Source organism: Oryctolagus cuniculus, chromosome 5 (assembly GCF_051225735.1).
Source record: "Oryctolagus cuniculus isolate XC-2025 breed Fujian yellow rabbit chromosome 5, ASM5122573v1, whole genome shotgun sequence".
NCBI classification, from domain to species: Eukaryota; Metazoa; Chordata; class Mammalia; order Lagomorpha; family Leporidae; genus Oryctolagus; species Oryctolagus cuniculus.
In genome coordinates, this window is record NC_142871.1 from 35291482 (window position 1) to 35318743 (window position 27262).

The 27262-nt window shown below is 38.0% G+C and overlaps 1 protein-coding gene across 31 annotated transcripts in view; it reads right to left on the bottom strand.

Annotated features, from left to right (window-relative positions):
• EYA4 (EYA transcriptional coactivator and phosphatase 4) overlaps nucleotides 1-27262 on the bottom strand; it is a 341780-nt gene that overhangs the window by 6627 nt on the left and 307891 nt on the right. For 18 of the 31 annotated variants that reach the window (XM_070073546.2, XM_051854317.3, XM_089332664.1 and 15 more), the window contains 6 exons: nucleotides 14877-14966; nucleotides 8489-8547; nucleotides 8221-8381; nucleotides 5099-5213; nucleotides 3489-3610; nucleotides 1417-1517 (listed from right to left, as the gene is read on the bottom strand). In XM_070073546.2, the coding sequence (XP_069929647.1) occupies nucleotides 1417-1517; nucleotides 3489-3610; nucleotides 5099-5213; nucleotides 8221-8381; nucleotides 8489-8547; nucleotides 14877-14966 (648 nt within the window). Of the gene's footprint in view, nucleotides 1-1416; nucleotides 1658-3488; nucleotides 3611-5098; nucleotides 5214-8220; nucleotides 8382-8488; nucleotides 8548-14876; nucleotides 14967-27262 lie in introns of all 31 variants that reach the window. The other 13 variants (XM_089332656.1, XM_089332657.1, XM_051854314.3 and 10 more) reach the window with 4 other exon arrangements.

Below are 27262 nucleotides of genomic sequence, written 5' to 3' on the forward strand. Positions count from 1 at the left end.
GCTCCTAGCTTTGGCCTAGCCCAGCTAAGCCTTTAAAGTAAATAAAAATAATCAATAAATCAACATTAAAATACTAACTCATCATTTCACCTTGTTTTATAGATTCTACCACCTTTCTCTGGGCTAGAAGATATTTTTGCTGTCATTTAGTGAAGAAAGCAGCAGATATTGATATTGTATTGACTGTCTGGAGGTAGAGGTTGATGGGGAAGCAACCATTCAATGGCTTTTACTTGCCTTGTTTTCCTTTTTGGAAATGCAGACCAGATGAAAGACTTATTTAAATACCTAGGGTCTATGAGATCTTCTGAATATATTCAAAGCCAGCTACTTGCCTCCAATCAAGTTCCAATGGCTTACCAGAACAGACAATGGTTTCATAGTAGATGAGAGGCATACTGCCTCTAAATTGGGACAAAAGGATCTGAATTCCAGTAGTCTCATTCCAATAGTCGTTATTTTATTTTATTTTATTTTATTTTATTTTATTTTGACAGGCAGAGTGGACAGTGAGAGAGAGAGAGACAGAGAGAAAGGTCTTCCTTTGCCGTTGGTTCACCCTCCAATGGCCGCCGCGGCCGGCGCGCTGCGGCTGGCGCACCGTGCTGATCCGATGGCAGGAGCCAGGTACTTCTCCTGGTCTCCCATGAGGTACAGGGCCCAAGCACTTGGGCCGTCCTCCACTGCACTCCCTGGCCACAGCAGAGAGCTTGGCTGGAAGAGGGGCAACCGGGACAGAATCCGGCGCCCCAACCGGGACTAGAACCCCGTGTGCCGGCGCCGCAAAGCGGAGGATTAGCCTAGTGAGCCGCGGCGCCGGCCAGCAGTCGTTATTAATATTTCTCATAGTGGTTTTGGAGATTAAATCTTCCCTCAGCATTTATCATCATGGAGCACACCTACATCAAGGCACTCAAAAGGAGGACCACATGGAATAGGGACCCGTGAACCACTTACATGGCTTTTCCATGGAGCTCATTAACATGTTTTATCTTGTTAAAATGCATGTGCTTAACAATATTTCTCCCTCTGTATTTTCTTGTAGACCTCAGGGTAATGTATTTCTGTGTTCCTTGTGTGCATATATACATATCTATATATATATATGTGCATATGGACACATATATGTGTACATATATACACAAATAGATTTATTGTGTATATATATATTTACTTTATACACACACACACAAGAAATATAACAAAATTTTCCTGAATTTCTTGTCCTTTCAGGTAAAAAAATGCTAGACTCCAAATGGTTTATGTGAATGTAAGTATTGACCCTCTCATGCTTTTATTGCTTTACATCTATGAATTTAAATCATTTGTCAAGCTGTCACTGGGCCAAACTACAGGAATGCAAACAAAAAGGCTTGCATTAACAGTATCACACCAACATTGTTTGAGACAGGTTACCTTTTTTGCTGCCTGTTCTTCTTCTACACCATCCCCAATTACAACATATACTACTTTTCTGCCAAACCTTTGCATTATTCGTTCAAAGCAACTTTCTTTTCCTGGAAGATAAATGAGATAAAAGTTCAGAGTGAAGTTACCTGGTTAGCGGCATGCTCCTCATCTCGGCCATCTCCAATCACAACATAAGTTATGTTAGTGCCAAATCTGGACACTATACGCTCAAAACAGCTTTCCTTGCCTGAAAAACAATGCACTGCTTATTCTTCCAGCCATTGCATTCATTAACCTAAAGATTCATAAAGTGTCAAAGTTAATTTCTCTTGAACATCATTTGCACTAGCTTACAACCTCTGGGTTTATGAAACCAGCACACATGTTTGAACAGTGTAAGTCTCAGGATGGATTATTAAACAAATGTGTTTTACACTCCAAAAACATCAGTGGGGTTAAGCGCTTGACCTAGAGAAAATGTTGTTATGATTTATTCCACCAAAGGAGTATCACAAAAACTGTACAGGCAACTCAAGATTTAATACTTGTTTATTTCTAAAAATTAATTTCACCTAATTTAAGCAGTATAGTCACCTGGATATGCTATTGTGAAAAGCTGACAGTTTATCTCTAAGGAAATACTAAGATGTGGATTTAATTTCATAAACAATTTGTTTTTTCAAGTAGGTACAAGCTAATACACTCAGATTAATTGTACCAAAAGTGTTGTCCAACTGGGTCATAGACTGTGGTATCCTACGATACACAAGGACCCTACAGTTGCACTGTGGGAATATCATCACGTGTTCTCTGTTTTTTCAACATTGGCATTATTCTTTCAATTTTACTCCCAGAATTTTCATGGCTACTTGCACCTTTTCCCTCCTTAATCTGGCAGTTCAGAACTTTAAAAAAAGATTAGTTTAAAGGGAAAATAAAATTTGTTTATTTTCTCACATTGAATATAAGGAAAAATTTTGCCCCTAACAAAGAATATTGTCATAAGAGAAATGCTTATTCTGTTATAAAATTACTGGATTTGTCAAAAAGCAAGATCACAGTGTATTTTTAAATCCTGATAGCATAAATACATACACTCATATAAAACATGCATAGTACTGGAAGCTAGGCTCTGAACTGAGGTGCTTGTGACAATGTGGAATTTACTTCATGAGAGCTTGGCTCTTGTTAACTGCACTCCTGAAACAGCTGCAAATGGGGCCTCCTTCTACTCCAGCCAATATCAGACCTCCACAAAGCCCAGGGCAGGTTATTTTTGGTGGGGGATTTTAGGATTTTAAACTTCTCTTGTCAGGGTGCCAAAGCCTATGTTTGTTGACCTTCAGGGCACATTACACAATTCATTTATTTTCTCTGGCATTTCCTTGACAGACAGTGGAATACATGAGCTGTTTTCTTTTAACTCTTTCAAGATGGCAGAAGTTGAGGAGGCTTGTTTTCAACTGTTTCTTAGATACCTGAGTCTGCAAAATGCACTTAAAGACAAAGATGGCTCCACCTATATGATCTACATAAGGGAGGCTGTAGTTTTCTGGTGACTACTGCACATTTTTGAAGTCACTCATGTTAATGAAAACTCAGATGATATTTTCTGACTTTGAAGTCCTTATGTTTTTCTGGAACTTTTTTCTCCTCAGCAGTTCAACCTATCTGAGATTCCCATGTAACAATGTAACACCAAAACAGTACTTTAACCTTAGATCTAATTATTGTATATGAAAGGAGATATACTGTAGTCCATACTACTTAAACTAGTAATTTCCATTGTTAGAGATACGGTGTTATTATTTAGATAACATGTGCTGTAACACTTATAAAACACATAGAATGAGTAAAAAATACCCAGTTATTGATTTCAGAATTTCACTAATCAACAGTTCTCATAAAATATACACAATGAGTTGCAGGTTTTTGTTATATGAACCTATCTATCTTTGATCTATGTTCCAATAGCAAAATTGATGAAAAATGGAACCGTGTACAAACAGACTTGGAGAAAAATCCTTCAAGTATGGATGAGAACATACTCCATACACAGTTTAAAATAATTTCCTTACCTATTTTCGTTGCACTGTAAATATTCTCGATGGGGAAAGCACCTCCTAAACTGTAGAGCAGAACCTTTGCAAGTGCTGGGATCAGCTGGGTTGTCGTTACCAAGACATTTACACAGTTACTCCTACACGGGGAGAAAACAGACATTTATTTTATAACATTATATAATTTCAAATAGTGCAGATTTAAAACCAGCATTATGGTTTCTACATTCCATAGTCAATGGCCCCTTTCAATACTCGACAGTTACTGCCTATCAGCAAGACAATAACTAAATAATAGCTGATAATTAATTAATACTGAAAAGTAAAGTCCTATTTTGTGAAAATAAGATGCTATTCAAGGTCAAATATCAATAAATGCTACAGAATGAAAACGTGGTAGAATAAAATAAAGCACAAGCTTTTTAAGTTTAGAGACATAGTTTTGATAGGAAATCTCACCTCTTTTACACTATGTGACCTTCGTTTGCATTATTTATTTAATTATAAAAATGGCATATAATTATAATAGAAATTTTGCAAAAGGCAGACAGATGTAAAGAAGAAAATTCAAGCTTCAATTGTGATTTAGCAGTCCAAAGATATATGCTGTCTCTATTTGAGCATTTACTTTCAATATTTCTTGACATTTGTGGATTTTTTCCCATTAGGATCTTCTCACTGTATTCTACTTTATTTACTGATTTATTTATATCATGAGCCCATTTATTTATATAAAATAATCTGTTATTCCCCATCTCCCAACAAAACATAAGGTGTGCACACTACTCTATTATTTGGATGGACTGTAATTTTAAGAAATTAAGCTGAGAGACTTAGATGGTTTTAGATTTTTCAATATTATAAATAATGTCATTTATTTTTTCCCACATCTTTAATTATGTCCTTACACTATATTCATAGAAGAAGAATTGGGTTCAGATGGTAGGTTAACTTTTCTAAAGGCTCTGTTATATAATTCAACAAAGTATTTATTTTTCTACTTTCCCAGGCGTTGTGAAGACCACCAATGGTGATACATATGCACAATTTAACAAGTTCCATAGCATGTAACTATTCAGGGTGCATTGGATGCTTTTTCTCCACCTCTTTCTTGTTATACCAATTTTTTCTTAAAATCACATTTTCCTGTTGTTGCTTAACAAGACAGCATTTCACCGTTTTGTTCAAACAAAACAGAAACTAAGAATTTTTCAAGAGCTTACGCTTGCTTTTCTGGTGCATTTAAATGATGCATTTTCTCTATTATGGTACCCGGGATATAAAACATAGATTCTTTGCATAAACGGTACAATTTTGTTTTTGCCATCATCCCTCTCCCTTCTCCACAGGGTGTTTTCTTTCTTCATATACAAAGGCCCCATGTAACCTTTCTATAGGGAGCATCAGAGATATGACAAGAGATGGGTAGAGGATGCAAACTGGGATTCTGAGAAGCAACACCCCTCCTCCTGTGCCAACACAAACACACACTGAAATCTCTGGACTCAGTGAATTTAGCTCTCTTCAAACTCTAAAATAGTCTAGGAATTAACATTTTGATCTATGTGGTGCTATTAGAAATACATCTGCAATATAATAGACACGGAAAGGACAACCATCCCACTTACCTAGTACTAATAATTGATAAAGACTTAAGTGCATTTGTTAACCAGGAATCTGTCAGACCTTCAATCTCTGCCCTTAACTGCAGCCATGCATCCCTCTTGGCAGGGCCAAGGAGTCCTGCAGCACCGAAAAGGAAGGCAGAATCAGCAGAGGAGTATTTTTCAGGAACAGTCATTCAGTCCCCCTTCTGTCTAGAACGGATCATTGTTTAAGCCTATGTCAAAAATGATTTATATCAATATTAGTCCTTCATTTCAGAATTGATTATTCATTCAATCATGGAAAGGATATTCATCAGACTGCTTCTGGGTGTGAGGTACTGGGCTAAACATTGAGGATGTAATAGTTGAAAAGCGGACCCAGCTTCTGCACTCCTTGAGCTGAGACTCTAGTGCAATGGATGCTAGCCACCTGAAGAGCTCAGAACATTCTCAAGACAGGGCTCCACTCCAAGGTACAGATAGATCAGGTCTGAAGGAACAGTGAAGCTCTCCCAGACCTCAGCTATTAGGTTATCTGAAAATGCTTAGTTTTTTAATAATCACCATTATTTCCAATTTGAAACAGTAACAGAGCAGGCTTTTAGCCCAGGGTTTTAACAGCCTTGTCCCACGGTGGAGAGCCTGAGTTCAATTCCCAGCTCCTGCTCCTGACTTCAGAGTCTTAGCAAGGCAGACCCTGAGAGGAAGCAGGTGATGGCTCAAGTGACTGGGCTCCTGTCACTCAAGTGAGAGACCTGGATTGAACTACCTGCTCCTGGATCTGCCCTGCCCCGGCTCTTCTGGGTATGTGGGAAGTGAACAAATGGATCGATGTTCTGTGTATGTCTCTGCCTCTCAAATTTTTAAATTGTTTTAAAAATTAAAAAGTAATTATGGTGGTCTCAACTGGGAAGGAACCCAGACACAGGCTCAGAGATTAGCCCACAGCCCACCCTGCCCAGCCTGCTCAAAAGCCACAATAATTCAAAAGTTGTACTTTGGAAATTTGTATTTATTAAATAAAAGTTAAAAAAGTAATTATGGAATTATACATAGCTGTTAGAATGTTTCTAATATTATCAGTAATACTAGTTACTAGTGACACCAGTATAATTATTTTGTTTTGTAAAAAGGAACTGAGAACTAAAAAAAAAAAAAATCCCAAAGTGTATGACACACTTACAGACAATATTGGGAAACTACACTGAGGTGAAGCTCAAGAAAGATGAGAAAACGGGTAGGAATGCTAATGCTTATTTCAACTGATTAAGCCCTTGTTTTTGTAATAAAACAAGATCGTGTTACTTGACATGTACTTCAGCACATTGGGAGCACCTAAACAGGTGAGAAAGTTTTTAGTGAAAATTTATAATTTCCAGCAACTGTTACTCATCTTCATTCCAATAAAATAACTGTTCATGTATGATAGAAGATGGACTCTGAGGTTCTTTTTTTACACTTTTTAAGGGATACTATTATTTTTATAGTAATCTTATTTTTAAAATAATTTTAATAATACACTAAAAGTAGGAAATAGTGACATACTATAAATGATAAAAGTCAATTCCAGAGACAGGTGTTGTGGTGTAGAGGGTAAAGCCGCTGCTAGAGACATCGGCATCCCATATGGGCCCTGGTTTATATCCCAGCTGCTCCACTTCTGATCCAGCTCCCTACTAATGTGCCTGGAAAAGCAGTAGAATATGGCCCAAGCTCTTGGGCTCCTGAATCCACGTGGGTGATCTAGAAGAAGTTCCAGGATCCTGGTCCAGCCCTGGACATTATGGCCATTTGGGGAGTGAACCAGTTCATGAAAGATATCCCTCTCACACACACAGTCTCTGTTAACTCTGCCTTTCAAATAAGTAAATCTTTAAAAAATCAATTCCAATTTCCCAAAATAGTATTCATTTTTAGATTAAATATATTCTTCTCAATGGATTTTTAACTAGAAAATCTGTTTATTTGATTTTACAAATGTCTCTCATAGAGAGCGTTGAAATGAATTGGAAAATCAGAGGTTTTTTATCCCCTAGAATACTGCACAAGTAAGTGGTCCATGGAGCTCAATTTCCTATTGGAAATGAAGGAATTCCATATCTAAGCTCCCTGTTGGTCTAACATTACCATTATCTACAGTTTTGTTTCTGTTATCTTGTGGTTAGTGAGTAACTATTGAGAATATATTATGTGCCTCAGAGCTAGACACTGGGATACAAGGTGATCAGACACACAGTCTCACCCTCAAGATGTAAATGGGTATATGTGAAAAATATGGTATGTATGAACATTTTACTATATAATATGACATATATGTGAATATACCTATATATAGAAGGAACACATGTATTTAGCTTTTAATCATTTCATTTTGGATTCCAATTTATGTTGTCCCATCATCCTTCCTTTTTAAAAAAGAAGAAACAAGTCAAAATCCTAGGAAGAAAATCTTCTGTGACCTCAGAGTTAATCTTAGGAATCCTGTTGCTGTAAAGTTCATCGTAGCAACAGAGATAATCATGTTTTGTTATGTCTAGAAGCACAATCAGGATCTTAGTTTTGATAGCATGGGTTTTTATATCACCTATAAAATATACAGATGGTTATAAAATGGTTTGGATTTTTCTAAAAGAGTATTTGAAGTTTCAAAAATCATGATAATGATAGTTAAAACTATACTGCACGTGGGAAAGTCACACTTCCAGTAAAAAAATTGCAATTTTTAAAAAGAAAATAGATTGTTGAGCATTTTGAAATTACGTAAACTACTGATTAAATTTTTATCTGATAAAGCTCCAGAAAGGGAATGCTTGCTAATGTCTCTGTGAGTCCCTTCTTTAGAAAGCTCCTCTTCCCATTGCCCCAGTCAATTATTCTGTCTGATTTTTCGATAATGTCCCGTGTAACAGCTGATGAAGTGAATTAAATGCCCTGCAGAAATCTTAACCAAACGACTGGGCACAAATTTTCACAAAGGATGCTTTATTTTGCAGATAATTTTCCCCCAACCAATTCTAAGAAACTTCAAAGTCGTATTGTGATTCAACATATCCTTTGGAGGGCGACCTCTAACATGAAACTACAGTTTAAATCCTCCCTATACCTGGACAGCCTTTATTTGATTTAAAAAAATTCACACATACCTCCAACATTGTTCTTGTAGGTATTATATAATTCTTTCACTCTTCTGTAACGAAAAGCCAACTTCCTCATCCAGTCAACCCCTCCTCTTACACCTGTTGGCAAACAAAGGTTTGCACTACTTGCAGCTGCATGGAAGCCATCAGTTGCAAAACTGTAGGTACTGCAACACCCAAAATACATTAAAAAGAAATAAAAGAAATAATTACATGTGCAAAACTCCATAGCTGAATTTCTGTAGGAAACAGCATACTGAAAGGCATAGCTTACCTTAAGTCCTGCCCATTATCATCTGAGGAAACATCATCTATATGAACTTGATCACATTCCTGTTGAAAACATTAGAAACATTATATATATATATAAACATTACATATAATATATATATTTTTTCAAATGCTGCTCATCACCATGTTTTTTCCATCTGATGAGATGCTTGCCAGTAGATGGCAGCATTTATCCATCATCTCCCATCTTACTCTTGCTTTATGCTGGGCCATGGCGCCATTTCTATGCAATAAACTAAATCCATGAGAGTGCCATAAAAAAGGGTCTGAAAATAAATGGCAGCAGGGAACAAGGAGCAGTTAAAAGAAAAACAATTTTAATCTTAAAATTATTGATAAGAAATTCTCTTTTGAATTCTTGCTAATCATGTGAGTTCCTTTTCACCAATTTCTGTTACGTGTACTTAAGTATTACTATTATTTATTATTTGCTGAGCAGCAACAGCGGGGTAGGCTTCAGCTATGGTGTCCTGGGAGACTCCTATGACTTCCTGTGTTTTGCTAGACCAAATATATCAGGAAAGAACCATGCTGGTGTTGTTTAAAAAGCCAGTCTCTTTTAACACAGGAAAAAAAATAATCACAGGAGCTGACATTTTCTTTTTTGAAGTTTTTAAAATCTTAAATCAAAGTAATGATTTACACCTACCTCAGATGTACTATAAATTCCAAGGAAAATAACTAATACGTAAATATGTCTACATAATTGACTTAATTTTTCAGTTACACAGTGCTCCATACAAATAGCAACTTGTAGATAAGGACTCAATTCTTTGCTATTCTGAGTTTTAGTGTGCCCTCAAATAACTGGCAAAGCTCCACTGAAATATTACATGATCTGAAGTTGGAATTTGGCTATGGCATTTAAAATAGTCAGTCCTCTGAATAATAAATACATTATGATTGGAATAGTATATTGAATAAGTAACCCTAAAACAAGTATAGTTCAGCTGTTTAATAGCTTCTTTTGTTTGCCTTAAATTATTTTATTCATACAGATTCTGATTGTACACATGGTGCTTACCACTCAAAATCAACCTTTTTTAAGTTTGTGTACTTATTTATTTGAAAGGCAAAGAGAGAAACAAATACATGTACATAGAGAGAGAGAGAGAAAGAGAGAGAGAGAGAGAGAGAGAGAGAGATCTTCCATATGCTTGTTCATTCCCCAGATGCCAGCTGGTGCTAGGACAGGCCAAGAATTCCATCTGGGTCTCTCACATGGGCGAGAGGAATTCAAGTATTTGAGCCATTATCTGCTGCCTCCCAGAATGTGCACTGGCAGGAAGTTGGATTGGAAGTGGAGCTGGGACTTGATACCAGGCACTACGACATGGGATGTGGGTGTTCCAACTGGTAGCTTAATTCATTGTGCCACAACACCCACCCCTCAAAATCAATTCTTAAAAATTCATTATATTTGAAAATATGCCATCCTAAACAAAGGGTTTTCAGCTGTTATTTATCTTCATAATAGGACTTGGAAGTATCTTGGAGTCAAATATTTAATATCTAGACCCCAGCTTTCCACACAGAGGGTATTAATCCTACGTCAATTTTAAGGTGATTTAGTTGAATCAAGTATCATTTAAAAATACAAAAGTCAATAGTTATTACAATCAGTAAAATTTTGGCATATAATGTGAAAGAACTAATTTTAAAAGTTCATATAACTTACATAAATCATGGTTTTAGCAATGTCTGACTAAATCTCAATTCACAGCCACAGGTAAGGGCCAGAAAATGTAATCTGACTAGCAGCTCCCTGAGGGCTGTATTTGGTTCAAGAGGATAAACTCTCACTTGAAGTCATAATCTGTTATAAAATAATCACTCAATAATTCTTTAACAAATGGCAGAAGTCCAGACAAATGATCATTTTGACAGTATTGCCACAATCATATCAACTTTTGAACACATAGTTATGGTGACGTACAATGCCAGCACTTTGGCAGGTGAGGACTGTGAGCAGACACTGATAGGAAGAGTAGTGCAAGCACAGTAGGGTGGACCCGGGGCTTAGGCTGCTGGAGTTGTGTCCGGACAGGCCTTGACCCTGGCCCTCTGTAACCAAGGCAGGCCTTACATTTTTAGAAAAGTCTCAGAGAAAAGTATCAAAAACCTTATTAGTAGCTCTAGACCTGGGTTTAGAGAAAAGGGGGGAGATTTTACCAGCTAGCAAAACAGTTGGAGATGAACTTCTGCCTCCTGAATATGGAGGCACCAAATTAGCTCTAGATGACAAGAAGCATTCCTTAGAAACTCTAGCATTCTTGGGGAGTGTATAAACTGAAGTTAAGTCATACTGAAATGGTATCACTGGGCAGGCACTGTGGTGTAGTGGGTAAAGCCGCCACCTGCAGTGCTGGCATCCTATATGGGTGCCAGCCGGAGTCTCGGATGCTTCACTTCCGATCCAGCTCTCTACCGTAGCCTGAGAAAGGAGCAGAAGATGGTCCAGGTCCTTGGGCCCCTGCACCCACATGGGAGACCCAGAAGCAGCTCCTGGCTCCTGCCCAGCTCCAGCCATTATGGCCAATTGGGGAGTGAATCAGCGGATGATGGAAGACCTCCTCTCTCTCTCTCTCTCTCTCTCTGCCTCTCCTTCTCTTTCTGTGTAACTCTTTCAAATAAATAAATAAATAAATAAAATCTTTTAAAAAAAAGAATCCAATTAATCTAAATATTAAAAAGAAAGAATTGGTATCACAGGAAAGTTACCCGTTACACTGAAATTCTGAATCTTCATGTAAATAACTTCCATGTCTCTCTTTTATAATAAGCTAAGATATTCAAAATGGGGGGATTCTTGTAAATTACTCTGATAATCAGAAGGTATCCTTTTTTCAATGTATTTTTGTTACTATAAAGATAACAGATTTCATGTACTTCATAGGTGCAATTATAAGATATATTTCACCCTTTCAATTCTAACTTTTAGAGAAATTCTCTAACATTTCAAGTATTAATGTACATGACTAATTTGTACATAAATTGATTTCTTAGTCCTGAGGACAATGGTATCTCAAACCTCCTGGACCATGAGTTTTGCATTTGAAGTTATGTTTGAGGTTTTTCCAAATCGAACTTCTCTTTAAATTTATGCCTAGTTAACTATGCCTGTTGACTCTGGACGTCTGCCTGAGTACTAAGTCCAGTGAAAGAAACTTGAACTTCAATTACTTACATTTTTAGGAAAAGCTAAATAATTATTCTTCTATTAGTTTTCACTCTGAGACCTTTGCAAGAACCATTTTGACCAAAACCTGAAATACTAAAAACATTGCATGTAGTGCTTTGGCATTAACAAATTTCAATAGAATACCTCAAATATTTGAAATAATTCCGATACAAATCTGAAATGCTTTAATTTTGTCGTACAAGGTGACCACAAAGTTGTCACTGATATTTATCAGTTAAATTCCACATTAGTCTTTTCTCACTTCTGTGACCCCAAAGTCCCTGGTGCCTTTTTTTCTGGAAGTTATTCTAACTGACATAACACGTTATTCAAACAGAGAACATTCTCTTAGCAGGAGTAGCATTTGCCTTCTCTGCAGTTGGGCAGAATGCAGTGAAGTGTCTGTGAGAAGGGTTTAAATCTGGATCTTTTAGGGAATTATGTGAGAAGCAGCTGCTACTACATATGTTGCAGTAACCATTTAAGGATTTGAGTCTCAAATTGGATTTTTAGGTTAAAAAAAGAGTCCTGTGAGATTAAATATACAAGGGGGGAAAACTATAATAAGGTAAGGGTGGAGATACTCTCTTGAGGAATTTCTTTTTTAGTCAACAGAAGCATAAATAACTTAATTTTGGTCAATAATTTATGGTGGCAAGAGGTTTATCAAAGTGAGAAATTGTGGAAAGTAAAGTTGATTGTCAAAGTCAGATGCAGAAGAATAGTAGGTATGCATGCAACTACACTGAATGATCTTGAAAGTTATTGTTCACATTTATTAATGAATGCCTGTTTATGTCAGTTAAGTCAATAATTAACTTTTAAAAAATTAATTATTTAGTTATTTAAGAGGTGGAGATAGAGAGAGAGACAGACTGACTTCACTTCCTAGATGTCCACTCTGGCCAGGGCTGGACCAGGCCAGAGGTCAGAGTTCAAAGTTTCATCCAGGCTTCCCATTTGGGTGGCAGTGACACCGGGTCTGCATTAGCAGTAGACAGAGCCAGATATCAAACCCAGGTGCTCTGATATAGGTTGTAGGGGTTTTAACCAGAATCTTAACTGTTAGGCTGAAAAAAGCCTTCCACAGAATAAACGTCTGAGTTTCCTGGTGCACTTCATGTGGATGTGCAAGCATGCATGTGTGTGCATGTATAAGGAGAGTGGAGTCAACTTATATACGGGCACTCGATTATTTCATTGATTTATTTTGTTAAATAGCTATGTTTTAGGATTTGAGTCAAATGGAATTTTTATCACATTATAAAACTCAACTAAAAAGCTATAATCAGAAAAGAGAAAGCCGACACCAATACTTTTTCAGTTCCCATTTTTATCATGAGATCCTGCCGAGATTTTAAATACACATTAAACATGGCATTCTAATCCAAAATAACAAGTCTTAAAGCACCAAACGTGACCACAACATGTTTTTGATATACCAATATTCATTTTAAACTTGCTAAAGGTATTTATAAATTCATTAAATGCTACTTTCACCTTCTCACTTCGGTGTTTTGAGTAGAAAATTTATTCCATCTGGCTTCCAACACTCCAATAAGGAATAAATTTCATTTATTTTTAGTAAAAGTTAATTAACCAAATGAAATAAACACAATAAAACTTGGATAAAGCCAATTTAAAGTTTTGAAAGCATTAATTTTAGACTTCTTTGTGGAATGAGACTCATCTATGTCAGCCAATGGAAAAATGAATCTAAAATATTATCACCGTGAATAAAAAATTCAAGTTACAAACAAGCTGAAATGTGTTCCTGATTAACGGGTATATATAAAATCATTCTGTATGCTAGACAGTAAAGAGTAGTAGGATTAATTTAAATCAGATTTTAAGAGAGGTGATTATTACTTCTCATTATTTAAAGCAGGAAAACCTGTCTAGATACACTGATCTTTCATATGGTCCATTAAAGAAAAAAAACTAAAACTATTTAAACAGACTGTGATTTTATTATCCAGTAAAAACACATGGATTCACTACAGAGAAAACAACAACAACATGCTATGACTTGGTAGATTTTCAGCACATGCATTTATGGGATGTCCTGAACTAATTTTTAGTCTCATGTCTCAAATGTAACTGACTTTCTTCTCTTGTCTCAAAAAAGATTTTGTCAATTTTAAAAGCTTATTTGGTTAGCTCACCAACTTGATTTTTCTTTCTCATTTCTTTTAGTTTCAGCATGGAACATGCTGGAGCCAGAAAACTTGCTTCAATTCCAGTTCTACCACTGAACTAACAGGTAACCTTGGACATGGTTTTTCAGCAGTGGACTTTTTCTCCCCAGCAAAATACACATATTTAATATATATTAAATAATTTAAACATATAATTTAAAGGGGGATAGAGATCTAGTGCAGCACAGTTATGCTCAATTGGGAAGTATTTCTATTCAGTGGCCAAATTCATTAGTTATTTCAAATTCTAGCATCTGATTGTCTAATAACTCAGGTCTTTAGCACACAGGTTATATTACCCTTGGCAGTTCATATTCAGCTACTCCGAGGATATTTTTCTTGACTGCTTCTACTTTGTTGTTTTTATTTTTTTCTTCCTCTTGTTTCCCACTAACAAACTCTATTACCATTTAAGGTGGGAAATCAAAAAATAAATTAGTAAAAGAAGAAATAAATGCACTGAAACCCATCAGATGTGCAACATAAATAAGTCTAGCATCATTTTATCCAGAAGGGAGGAAATGAGGAATGGCAGTATTGTCTAAAGTTAGGTTTCAGACTGTCTGTGAAATTTAATGATCCATGCTAGCACCATGAATAGTACCTCTGCATATTTTCTAGGCATTAACTTAAATAGCATCCTGCCTAGTAACCTGGAAAAGCTAATGCTGATTCCAAAAGTGCCATGAGGGTTGTGGTTGGGGCATCAAAAGAATCAGGAGTATGTACAGGAGTATACAATAAGTGAGAACAAAGTGGACCACATCTTTTTCCAGGAGATTTTGTTCTCAGTACACTCCTGGATGTATCTGTTACACAGGAACACAATTTAGCTTTCTGCTTGTAGTTGTGTATGCAGATTTTTTTGACAAGAATTTTATGGGCTTTTCAGGCTTAATTTCTTTCTATTTTTTGAGGTTATCTACATATAGAGAAACCATCTAAGCATTTTAGATTTGAATACAACTATTCTTACCCTATAAAATTCTTACCTCTAAGTCATTAAAAAACAAATGTGTATCAGCAAGATTAAAAATCATTTCCTCCATTCGGAGTCCAAGGGTCACAGCCATAGGAGGATCCTGAAAAGAAAATTGAAAGATGATGTAAAATTTCTGCAACCATGGTTACTATTTAAAGCACTTTAAGTGCATATTGTTGTGGAAGATAAGAGAAGACTATATGAATTTTACCCAAGGTTCAAATTCTTTTCCAATATTGCAAAAATGTGTCTCTCCAGAGGGTTGAGACGTGCCAAATTAGTGGCTACACCTGTGACTCTACGTGAATTTACACACACATAAAGAATGATGATCCATTTTACATTAAGCTGTGTGTTCAGGAGAGAAGGAGGAGGACAACTAACTGGTTCATACGACACAATTCCCATATGCTCCATGGAAAGTCTTTTGGAGAAAGGTATTTGGATAGCATACTGAAGAATACAGCATACTTGCTAAAAAGAGGAAAGGATTTCTCTTTAAGAATGGGAACATCAGAATTAGAAGATGGAGATAAATGGTTGATTGCATGTGTGTAGGTCTTGAGCATCAAATGTTATTTTAGGTGGAATACGAAGAGCTGGTAGAGGATGGTACAACCACTGTCTCATTTTTAACTGCAATTTGATCAATGGGTTAATAAGAATCTCTACCCAGACATACGTGTATAATTTGGTCTAATCTATGTGGGGGGAATCTTCAAAAATCCCACAGAAATTAAATATTTTGATAACACTATGCATGAAATTCAAAAATTTTGCACTCGATCAATGTATCAGGTGATTCAACTTTCCATATACTTTTAAAAAATCCTTGTATTTGACTAAGTCTGAAGAGGGAAGAGTGGAGTATAGCTAAGAAACATTAACTCAGTAAGTATAATCAAGAAAACATATGCTTTGAGAAGTTTAATGACAGTAAAGGGGTTTATAAAGAGTCAAAATGACTCAATTTTTGTTTACAAAAACCAAGATATTAAACAGCAGCAAGGAGCTGAGATTCAAGACCAGCGCTGTTTTATTACTGAGATTAACTGCAGCTGAAGGCCTGGCATCAAGAAGTGAAACACTAAAAAGTAAAGGGACTTCAGTGATATGAATAGGGAAGTAAGGTATGCATAAATATTGTGCTTAAATTATCAACACTGGAATATTGTATAAAGAAGAGCTCCAACAGGTGTGACTGTGGAGGTAAGGAAAACCAAAAACCTGGAAGGGACACATCTGTAGAATTTGAGACCAGATGGGTGTTAGCAAAGAGAAGAATATGGTTTTGAATAAAGCTGACAAGCCTAGAAGAATACTATTGGTTTTGGCTGAGAAGTTGTTTTGGAAGACCTCAGAGGGTGATTTGGGTTGAGTGGCTGGGCCAGGAGCCAGACTGAAGGGATTTGGGAGGAAAGAACTGAACATACTAATAAATGGGATTTCAAGAAATGTGCATGAACTTGGGAAAATGTAATGGTGACTTTTCTTCAACATATGATAAGAATGCATAACTAGGTTAGGCCGAGTGGTCTTCACCTATGTCCCTGGACTGATTCCATCTGCAAGTAGAAGTCCTTCCTCACTGCACATCTACATCGTGTCTATGCATTTATTCCTTCCGTAACGCTTCAAGGAGGAAACCCCGTGGTGTAAACATATTTGAAGTGTCAGCCCTGTGTTCTGTTGCCATTATAACTAGAGAATGGGACATACATGCTAAAAAACAGGAGCTGAGTAACTGAGTGCTATAGGGTCATTGAGATTTATAGAACCCTACTCTCTGACTTGATGTGAGAGAAGATGGAGACACAAAGACAATACTATGTCATAGTACAACATAATTTTCTTACATTTCCTCATAAGAGGCATCTGTGGATTCAACAGCTAGAAAATCTTATGTCTTAAACATGGGTATTGACTATGCATGCACTCGGTGGTGTCCTGGCACTGTGTCCCACAGTCAGCTTGATTCTATTGCCAGAGTCTATACTACAGTGTCAGGATCCTTTGAGGCAATGGACACAAAGATCTAGTAAACTGTGTTTTATCCAACAAATATTCACTCAAAAATAAGAACAGAAATATTAAACACCTGTTTTGTGTCTCAAGGAGTTTTAGAGCTCAAAAGAACCCTACCCTCTGTTTCTTTCAAATTTAAAATCCTTCCCCCCCTTTTTGATGTTCATTTTACTTTTGCTAAAAGAAAATCTCTGAAGGTTGAATGTTTTATATATATATATATTCTTGATTTATATATAAATATCTATGTATATATTGATTCAGCCTTCAGAGTTTATATATATATGCAAATATATATACATATACACACAAATATATATATATACACACACATATATAAACATATACATACAGATATATATATATAAAGGGGCCCAAGTGCTTGGGCCATCCTCTGCTGCCTTCCCAGGCACATTAGCAGGGAGCTGGATCAGAAAAGGAGCATCTAGGATTCAAACTGGCACTCCAAAAGGGGATGCTAGTGTTGCAAGTGGGAGCTCAAACCACTGTGTCACAACATTGGCCCCAATGTATTTTTTAAAAAATTTTTTTCTATTAAAAAATTCCTATGATTAGTCCCTTTTTCTTCTTCGGGGGTGGATGTGCATTAGGTATGCAGAGGACAGAGAAAAGTAGTAAATATTCTGCCTAGTCATGGAACCATGGACAAAATGTCTGCAGAAATATCAGGAAAAATCAAATGTAATTACAGCATGAAAACATATAATTCCATTAGTGACGCTCTATGCTTTTGAGGAATGTTCACTGATGCAAGACAATAAAACTGGGCTCCACGCTCCACTCCTCTGTTATGTTTTTGATGATTACTGCCCTACAGATATATATTTCAAGTGGGGTTCAGAAATATCTTATTTAAAAGGTTTTCCTTCTGGAGACTAGGTTGGTTAAACCCTTATCTTATGATTGGTCAAATTTTCCTTTTAAGTTTTAAATAAAATTATTGAGTTTCTGATGTTCATTCCTCACATTCTTAGCATTACAGATCAGATTTACAGGGATGGGACAAAACTGCTTCTCTTTGATTGCTACTTTCATTGAGTCCATGCTTCCTAATACCCAACTCTCCATGCATGCAAACAGTGGAAGAAAAATCCATGAAGAATGCATTTTGTGCACCTGATAAGCATGCAAACAAATATAATTAAAAAAAAAAAACTCAAGAATCCTTGAGCAAGCAAGCCTAGCATATGCTATGATGAAAACTCTATTTGAGCACTCCATTGGAATGCAACCCCATGGCACTGGGAGGGCTGTTCATTTGTTTTTCAAGCTGTGGTGATTCCACATTACACACTCTCCTAGAGCCAGGACTTAGTAAGCATTTTGGCAAAATATCATTTGTTAACTGGGAAAGTTTAGGTTTGAGGTTTGCCGGAGTGTGAACTAGCTGAATTTTATGAAGGTTTCCAGAGAGCAAGTCCTGTTGAAAGGGAGGTGTTTGATCGCCCGTGCCAAAGGCTTGGCACAGATGGGCCAGGGACAGTCATGTCACAAGCCAAAGAAAACCATGCCTGTAAGAGGTGGTGGTCTTGTTTCTAAGAGAATGTCTGGTGAGGGCTTACTTTCAAATATCTAATTTTACTTTTTGCTTTTTCCAGTTTACTAAGTCACTGGGACAGCTAATTCTGAGTAAGAAGATTACAGTGCTGCATTTTTCCAGCTGAAAGACCCACAGATCTAAGAATCTAGGAAAGATGACTGGGCATTTGGTGTGTGTAATGTTGGATATCTCCACCTTGCCAGACACTACTGTGCAGGAACTGCCAGTGCCTGCAAGCCCACTGTTTTATCAGGCATCTGAGAGTGAAACATACTTCTGGACTGAATCCAACAATCCAGAGATGTTTGCTCATTTCCATTAGATGTTTGCAGAATTACAGGCACCCTAAGAATCAAGAGTTGCATTTTTTTTTTCTGCTTAACTGAAGTAAGTGTTGAGTTTAGAGTCTAAAATGAAGTGATTGCAAAAACTTGGATAGAGGCAAAAAGTGGGATAATAGAGGCACTAACAGGGTTTTGTGGAAGCTCTGATACATATTACACATATTTAACAGTTCCAAAAGGTTCAAAGGGTCTACAACAGAGTTTAATATGGGACAAGCTGAACTTCTGCCAATTTATTCTGTGTACTGCTCTATCAAAACCTGGAACTATTCCTAAGACATTTCACTGGGGAGGCAGCATGGGGGAGGGGAGAGAGAGAAAGGGGGAGAGAGAGAGAGAAGAAGAAGCAGGGTGAGGAAAAGGAGGGTGAGGAGGAGGAGGGGGAGGAGGAGGAGGAAGATGAAGAGAATAATAACCCTTGGCCTTTAAACGTGTGATCCTAAGCCAGATGTTACCAGTGTATAACCAGTCAGGATCCAGTACAGCACTTCTCTAAATCAAAATACTAACGCCTATTAACCATGTTAGCACAGAGCATAAATTGGAGCCAGACTGTCTGTCTAGGGGCCTCTGCCCTGCACTGGGCCATCAGCTGGAATTCCTCCTCTAGGGACACACTGTAAAAATATCTCAGGAGATGCAGCAATTATGTATTTTTAAAGAAATGAGGAACTCTTTTTTTAAGACCTCCTTGGAAAAATAATTCCTTTGGGACCTAAAACACATTTGTGGACTTGAGCACACAGAGACAGAGGATGTGCAAGAAAGTAGAAGGACAATCCAGCTCTGTGAACCAAAGTGGAAACAGCTGCTGGATTATTTAGAATACATGAACTCCTTTAATCCGTGATAAGAGATTAAATGAAATTCCATCATGAATCAGATGGGAAACTTAACATCTGAGATATTTGTCTGAGATGGATAGGGAGTGGTGTTAAGAGTTCTTAGCAGGAACTGGATAATGATTTCAGGAACAGTCATTGAATTATCACATATTTATTGAGTGCCTACTATGTGTTCAGCAGTTCAAATTCTGGGCCAAGTACAGAGAACCAAAAAAGGGCAAGTTTCAGTCTTTAGGGGCTTTGTATATTATTCTTGCATGAAAATGTCTGATAAACAGACAAAAAAGACTTAGTAAATATGAGCATTTCAGGTGATGATAGGTGGTGATGGGAAAGGCTAGGCTAGGCAGACCCTGTGGTAATACAGATGCATGTTCTGGCCAATTTAAAGGAAATGCAGGGCGATCCCCTCACAGGTGGCAGTAGCTGAGAACCGAGGCTTGGAAAAGGTGAAGGAATCACCATGCGCTGATATGATGGCAGGGATATGCACAGCCTGGAGGTGAGAATGATCTGTTGCATGAGGAGTAGTGTGAAGCAGAGAAGTCCCGTGCAGGGAAGGGAAAGGAAGCGAGTATCGGAAGACAGCACAAGTGCTAAACAGAGTCAAATGCACAAAAGAGACCACAGCAAGAGAAACCAAAATAGATGCTTCAGCTTGAAGGTCATTACTCAAACTTGGACAAAGTCATTTGACAGGAAATTTGGGGATGAGCAAATAGAGAGAGAAGAAACAGGAAGGGAGACTGGGCTCAACAGGTGTTTCTGGTGACAGGAAATGCGAGGCATGCAATATGGTGCTGGGAAGAATCAGAAAAGCAGAGAGCTGAAATGCAAGGAAAAAGAGGTGATTTCAGGAGTAGACTCCTTGGGGAAGTGCAAGGGCCTGGAACTAGGGCACAGGATGTGTGCAAAGAGAAGGCAGAGAATATGAGTACAGATTCAGGGTTACAAAGTTGTAGGGCCAAGATAAGGGAATTATTTTCAGTGTGCTTTTTTGTCCTCCTCAGTTAACTGAGCAGGAGGAATCTGAACAGAATTGGGAAGGGAATCTGAAGACTGGAAGGGAGAGCAGGTGCAAAATTGTCAGCTGGAAATAATTAGCCTAGCAGTGCAAGCACACACATGAGATCTGCAGCCGCGTTCAGCTGTTGGATACAGGTGGGGTCAGGGGGATTTTTTCAAGGTGAGTCTGGTAGAGAAACAAAGTGGCATAGAAGGACAGGCTTTAAGCAAAAGAAGGGCTGTGATGATACATCAGGCTTCCAAGCTGGGAGTATGACTGCTAAGTCATGACAATCACCTGTGGAATTTCTAAAAGTTCTGCTGCCTGGGCCATAACCCATTACCTACTAAATCAGATTATCTGTAGTGGGGCCCATGTATCAGTCATTCTACACACTCCAGTGATTCCAACCTGCAAACAAGATTGAGCATCACCTGCTCAAAGTGTGCTTCACAAGCAGCAGCCTTGGCATCACCTGGAAACCCATTACATGGGCAGAATGACAGACCATACCCAGATCTACTGAGATTTAACAAGATTGCCAGCTGATTCTTTTGCCTGATAGCATGTAGGAAGGGGTGGTCTAAGAGGCCTTATAAAGAAGATTTTGGGGGCTGGTGCTGTGGTGCAGTAGGTTAAGTCACGGCCTACAGCACTGGCATCTCATATGGGCACTGGTTCTAGTCCTGGCTGCTCCATATCTGACCCAGTTCTCTGCTAAAGCACCTGGGAAAGCAGCAGAGGGTAGCCCAAATCCTTAGGCCTCTGCAGCCACATGGGAGACCCAGAGAAAGCTCTTGGCTTCAGTCTGCCCCATCTCCTGTTGTTGCAGCCATTTAGGGAGTGAACTAGCAGATGCAACAACTCTCTCTCTCTCTCTCTCTCTCTCTCTCTCTCTCTCATCCTGCTTTTCAAATAAATAAATCTTTAATTTAAAAAAAAGATGATTTGTGACAGTTAAAAAAGACCAGTACTGGCAGGACTTTCTAAGTTCTCAGAAGTTGAGCGTCTAGGACACTTTCAAAGGGCTGGAAAGGGCTGGAAAGGTTAGAGTCAGCAAGGTTACTGTGTAGAATGGTGGCTGGAGAATGAGGCTTCTCCTGAGTCACTCAGAGCTATGAGTAAAAGTACATTTGCCCCTCCCTACCTCCATAAAGATGGTCTGCACACTTTTCTTCAGGGGCCAAATAACCCATTATATCTCTTTCTTGTTCACACAACCAAATACCTATGAGGGAACCACTCAAAGTGGGAAAGGACCAAATTTTTTCTCTGGATTAAAGGGATCTGCCCATAACCCAAGTGTTCAACATAAGCAACACATTTGCAATTGGACAGTAGTTAAGCATGAATGGGGTCATCAGGTAATTTACCTACCACTACCAGCTTCTAGGGTTTCCATCTGAAGAAAATGCAATGAATAAAAATTGCCCCAATTAATTAAATTGATAATGGTGGGAAAAGTCAAGGTGGTGAGACTGACCATGGGACGGTCAGTGAGGAATCATGGGGCTGAAAGGAGTGGTGCGATGAGACAGCAAATGAGCACACCAACTGAGGCAGCCTCTGGGCTTGGGATGCTGCATTTGGAGAAGCCAAAGAAGGATGGGTGAGAACTTAATTTTGGGAAAGGATAATTTATGGAAGCCTAAGGGTAGTTACTGATCTCATCCTTTGCCTCCCCATGATGAAATTATAAACTGAGATGAAAGCCACCAAAAACGTGAGAGGATATTACAAAGGGCCTCTCTAACAGTTTCCATTTTTGAGAGACTAATTATCACTCTCAAGTATATTAGTTCAAGTTAATAAATATGGTGCCTTTCAAGATCTTTCCTACTTATCTAGAGAAGATTGAGCACAAATAAATGTTAGTAAGATAATTAGCTAGTCAAAATATAACCTACAGCCACTGAATCCAACAGTAAAAAATATATTTCCTTCAAATAAACACAATTTCAACACAGAGCTCAGAAAGAGGAGTTGGTAAAGGGCAGCCTTTTCTCTCCATCTCCCTCTGACAGAGTTTGAGAAATGTCACTGCATCTAATTTAGCATTACTGCTGTGTATGTGTGGGCTACATTTATTTACATACCATACATAGACAAATGTATATGCAATCAAACAATGAGCAACTGCAAAATAGACTATCCATTTTTTGAGGCTTGCAAATTCTGTGTGCATTCAGTTTCTATACAGCAAAGCCACTTGAGCATAATGCTGAATATCTCACATTGTGAGACAAAACAACAGATATAAATAGAAGATGAAAATCTATTTAGAAAACATTGTTTCACAAACTTCAGATTCCTTTGAAACTAGATAAAATAGCTTACACTTAATGAATGTTTACTCTGTGCTCAGCAATATGCTGAGTTTTAATGTATTAACTCATGTAGCCCTCATAATCAAATCATGACTTATATAGCACACACCTGAGATTCAACAAAGGCCAAGGTCATATGGGTGATAGGAGGCACAGCTAGCACTCTCCCTCCAAAGCCGGACCATCCCCCAACATTTATGCCCAGAGGGGAGGTCATGGGGATGTGTTAACATTGTCATTAGGGTTGCCTCCAATCCATTGTTCTAACACTTGATTGATGCTAGTCAGTCCTGATTAGATTACATTGTTTTTCCTCAGTCTACAGGCACAAAAATCAGTATTTATCCTCATGTCTATCCTAGCATTTTAAAATGAACCAGTGCTATTGCAGACATCTTTTTCTATGTACAAATATGTCATTTAATATAAATGTAACCAATTTATTTATTTATTATTTCCCCAGCACTGCATATAAGCTATTGTCTGAAATGAGCAAGTCATTTTAGGAACTTGAACTTTCATTCCACATTACAAGGCAACAGTTCACTTTCCCTTTAGCTTTCTTTTTTTCAATCTCTGACTTGGACTATTGTTTTGCATTCTGACTGTGGGATAACTGAAGAGAATCACAGCTTCTCAGCACATGATACATTAATGCTCCAAGATAAATAACATCCCTAAAGCACAATTCATTTAGCTTCTTTCACTCCTCCTTCCTTCTCCACAAAAGGAATTACTGCAGCTTATCAGGTAAATTAATGTATACAATTAATCAGGGAATAGGAATAATCTTCATAAACTCTAACAGATGACAGATGATTCCTGGCCCTTATGCTGTCAACTTTACAAACTCTTATTTTAGAGTTCTGCAGTGCTGAAAACTGTACGTGCCAACGGGTGCTCAGCTGCAAAACCCATCATCAGCCTCATAGGCAGCAGAGCTCAAATACCGATGTCCCTCATTTGCCATCATGGTAAGTGTCCAGAAACAGTTCTGCTTGGGAGGAGAGAGTGCTGACAACTGCATTGACTCAAAATGTGATAATGTATTAGAGAAAGATCCTTGGGAAACCCATAAGATTTCTTTATAAATGAAAGGAGAGCATTCCTAAGTTCTTTAAAAAAATAAAACAAAGAAGTTAAGCTACACAGGGAAGTTTATGATTAATATGACATTTCTCAATTATTGTGTTCCATGAATTTTATTTTTATAGGTTTTGGGGCAAAACATGAGACCAAAAGCACACAGAGATTAAAGAACATATTAATGAGGGGAATTCTGACCAGGTAAAGCTGGGTTACACTCTATCAATTACATGGGTTATACTCTATCAATTACATAGGGTGGCCATGAAAGCTAAGGGCACAATGCATGTAACAGGACACTTATTGAAGTGCCAAGCATAAAGCAGAAGTTCAAAGTGGGAATTTTTATTACTCACCCTTTCCAAATGGGGGACATAAAGGGAGACAGGTAGATCGGCAGGTAGGTGTGTTAATTTGGGAACGTGATTTTACTCCTCTGGTGCTTACATCTCCATCTTGCAGTTCACTACATCTTAGCTCACTACAATATCCCAGAATGCACTGTAGGAGTAAACATTGTCTTACTGCATGCCTGAAAACATCTGCCTTTCGTCATTGCTCACTCGGGGAAAAATGTGCATTTTTATTAAAGTTTCTCTGCCCTGGGAGGTAGATGGCAGTTTTCATAGCTGGATACCACTTCTGTACATTTACATTATCTCATTTAATTCACCCAGCAACCCCAGGAGGGAATGGATTATAGCCATTTTCAGATGAGGAAACAAGGTCATGGGTCAAACCACTTGCCTTGGAGCACATCCAAGCACAGGTGTCCTTCCATTTCTAGCTCAGGTAGCAGGTGTTCAGTTAACAGTTGAAACACCTGTGTCCCACATCGGAAAGCCTGGGTTTGACTCCTGGGTCTGGCTCCTGACACAAGCTTCCTGCCAATGTAAACCATGGGAGGAGCCAGTAATGGCTTGGGTAACTGTTCTCCTTCTATCCTTGTGGGAGACCTGCACTGAGTTTCCAGCTCTGACTTTGACCTCATCCATTGTGTGGGCATTCAGGGAGTGAGCCAGTGGATGGAAGGTCTCTCTGTCTCATCTGTCTGGCTCTCCATCTCTCTGCCTCTCAAATAAAAAGTAAAAATTTGAAAAAGTTTAATATCTCACTCAGTGGCCCCTCAACTGGATAGCTGCCTCAGAGGCTATTCTCTGAGCCAGCCATGCCCACTGGAAACATTTTCTAGGTGACTGAGGAGGACAGGGCCAGGTTGGTTACATGAGGGTAATGAGATCTCTCCAGTCCTCTACATGTTCCTTTCACAGGGAATAACTCTGCCCTAACATAAAGGTGCTTGGCATCACAAACCATGGGCATAAAGGACTCTAGCTAAAAATATCTAAAATGTCAGTGTATTATACTGAAATGTTCTGCTTAAAAATGCACATTTTAGAAATAAAACTGATCTAAGAAATGAAAAGGACTAAGGAACTCTACAACTGTAAGCTTAGGCAGGTTTAACTGTACAAAGGCCTTCTGCTTCCCAGAAATAACAGTCACCTTTGCCATTAGCAGTGCAAAAGTCCTGAATTGTCAATGAATCACTGGAAAAACATCATTTTAGTTTGTCCTCAAGGTCATCACTAAAGACCTTAGGGAACTGAGGGGGTAAACCTGATTATAGAAGACTCTTTACTCTAAAATATCATAGGACCTTTAATATAATATGCACAGAATGGCCATAAAATATTAGCATTTCCAAAATGTATGTGACCATGACCTTTTCTTGAAGACTACTAATTAACTTACCCTAGAACTAAGTTTTCCAAGGGGAGAAAATGTTTGGAAAATACTCTTTTGTAGTGGTTCTCAAAAGGTTGTATAGGGCTATCAGCTTTATCTGGGAATTTGTCACACATCTTGGGGTCCCACACCAGACCTACAGAAGCAGAGACTTTAAGGATAATAAGCCCTGTAGGTTACTGGGACATAGTTTGAGGAATGCTGTTCCAGTGTAAGCCAGGGCCACTGAAAACCTAGCGGCTTCTAAATGGTCAATTGTTGTTTGTCTAAACTCCGCTCTCTATATAGATGACAATCACAAACCATGACACCCTATCTCTGCCTAAAACCCTTCAATAGCCTCCCAGTGAACTTTCAAATACCTTATCATAGATAAGAACTTACCTGTCATTTTGTGATTGTGGCCAAATTACTTAAATTCTCATAATTCCGGTTTCCTCAATCATAAAACTTGTATCATAATCATGATACGAGAGTAATTTTTAGAATCAAATGGGGTAATGTTTGTGAAAGTGACTAATGACAACTCTAATTTGCATGCTAATTCATATCAAGTGCTCTGCCAAGCTCTTTAAACAAGCTACTGCTTAATTTCTATTTGCTTTTGATAGTATCATTCCCATTTTGCAAAAACTGAGAATGAGGGTTTAAGAAACCTATAAGCATTAGAACTGAATTTTCAAACTTAAAAAGGGCTCTCACCCTTAACTACCACTGCTATTGCTTCTGAAATGCAAACACAGATTGGACTACAGGATGGGTGTTCTCCACATGTAAGCTTGTCATTCAATCAAGCACCTAATTCTTTATACACTGCGCACCACCACCAGGCACTAATGACTGTCTGCTACACTCTGTTCCACTGAACATTTCTTAAGTTTTGTCTCTTGATGGAAAAATATCCCAAGTGGCTCAGAGAAGGCAAGTAAAATGATCACAACTTCAAAAATCACTCACATAGCTGCCTACACAATACCTTACTAATTGTTTTTATTCCACTTGGAAAATGTCACTGATATACTGCCTTTTTGGTAATTAGTTCTATGCTATGTGATGTGCTGAAGCAGAAAGAACATGGCTTTATTTGGTGTCAAATAGTCTGGGGCCCCAGGACTCATCTCTGCCATTGGCTGACCATGGACTTCTCTTAGTACAGTTCCTCATCTATACATTGGGGACAAAAAATCTACTGCTTAATGTAGCATGAGGCTCATTCTGTGGCACATCACATACATTAAATAAAGGTCAGTTCCTTTGTTGTCCTCATTTTGCCTCATCCTTTCAATATTCCCCACTTCTGAAAGCATGCAGAATGCCTCTTATTTTGTATTTGATTAAAGCTTTCTTGAAAGAATGGGGCCTGTGTGTTGAAATGAAAGATGCACGCCCAGGTAATTATCTGGGATGTGACAAGTTTATGTCAGGGATGCATCACTGTAGAGGAAGTCCAAGA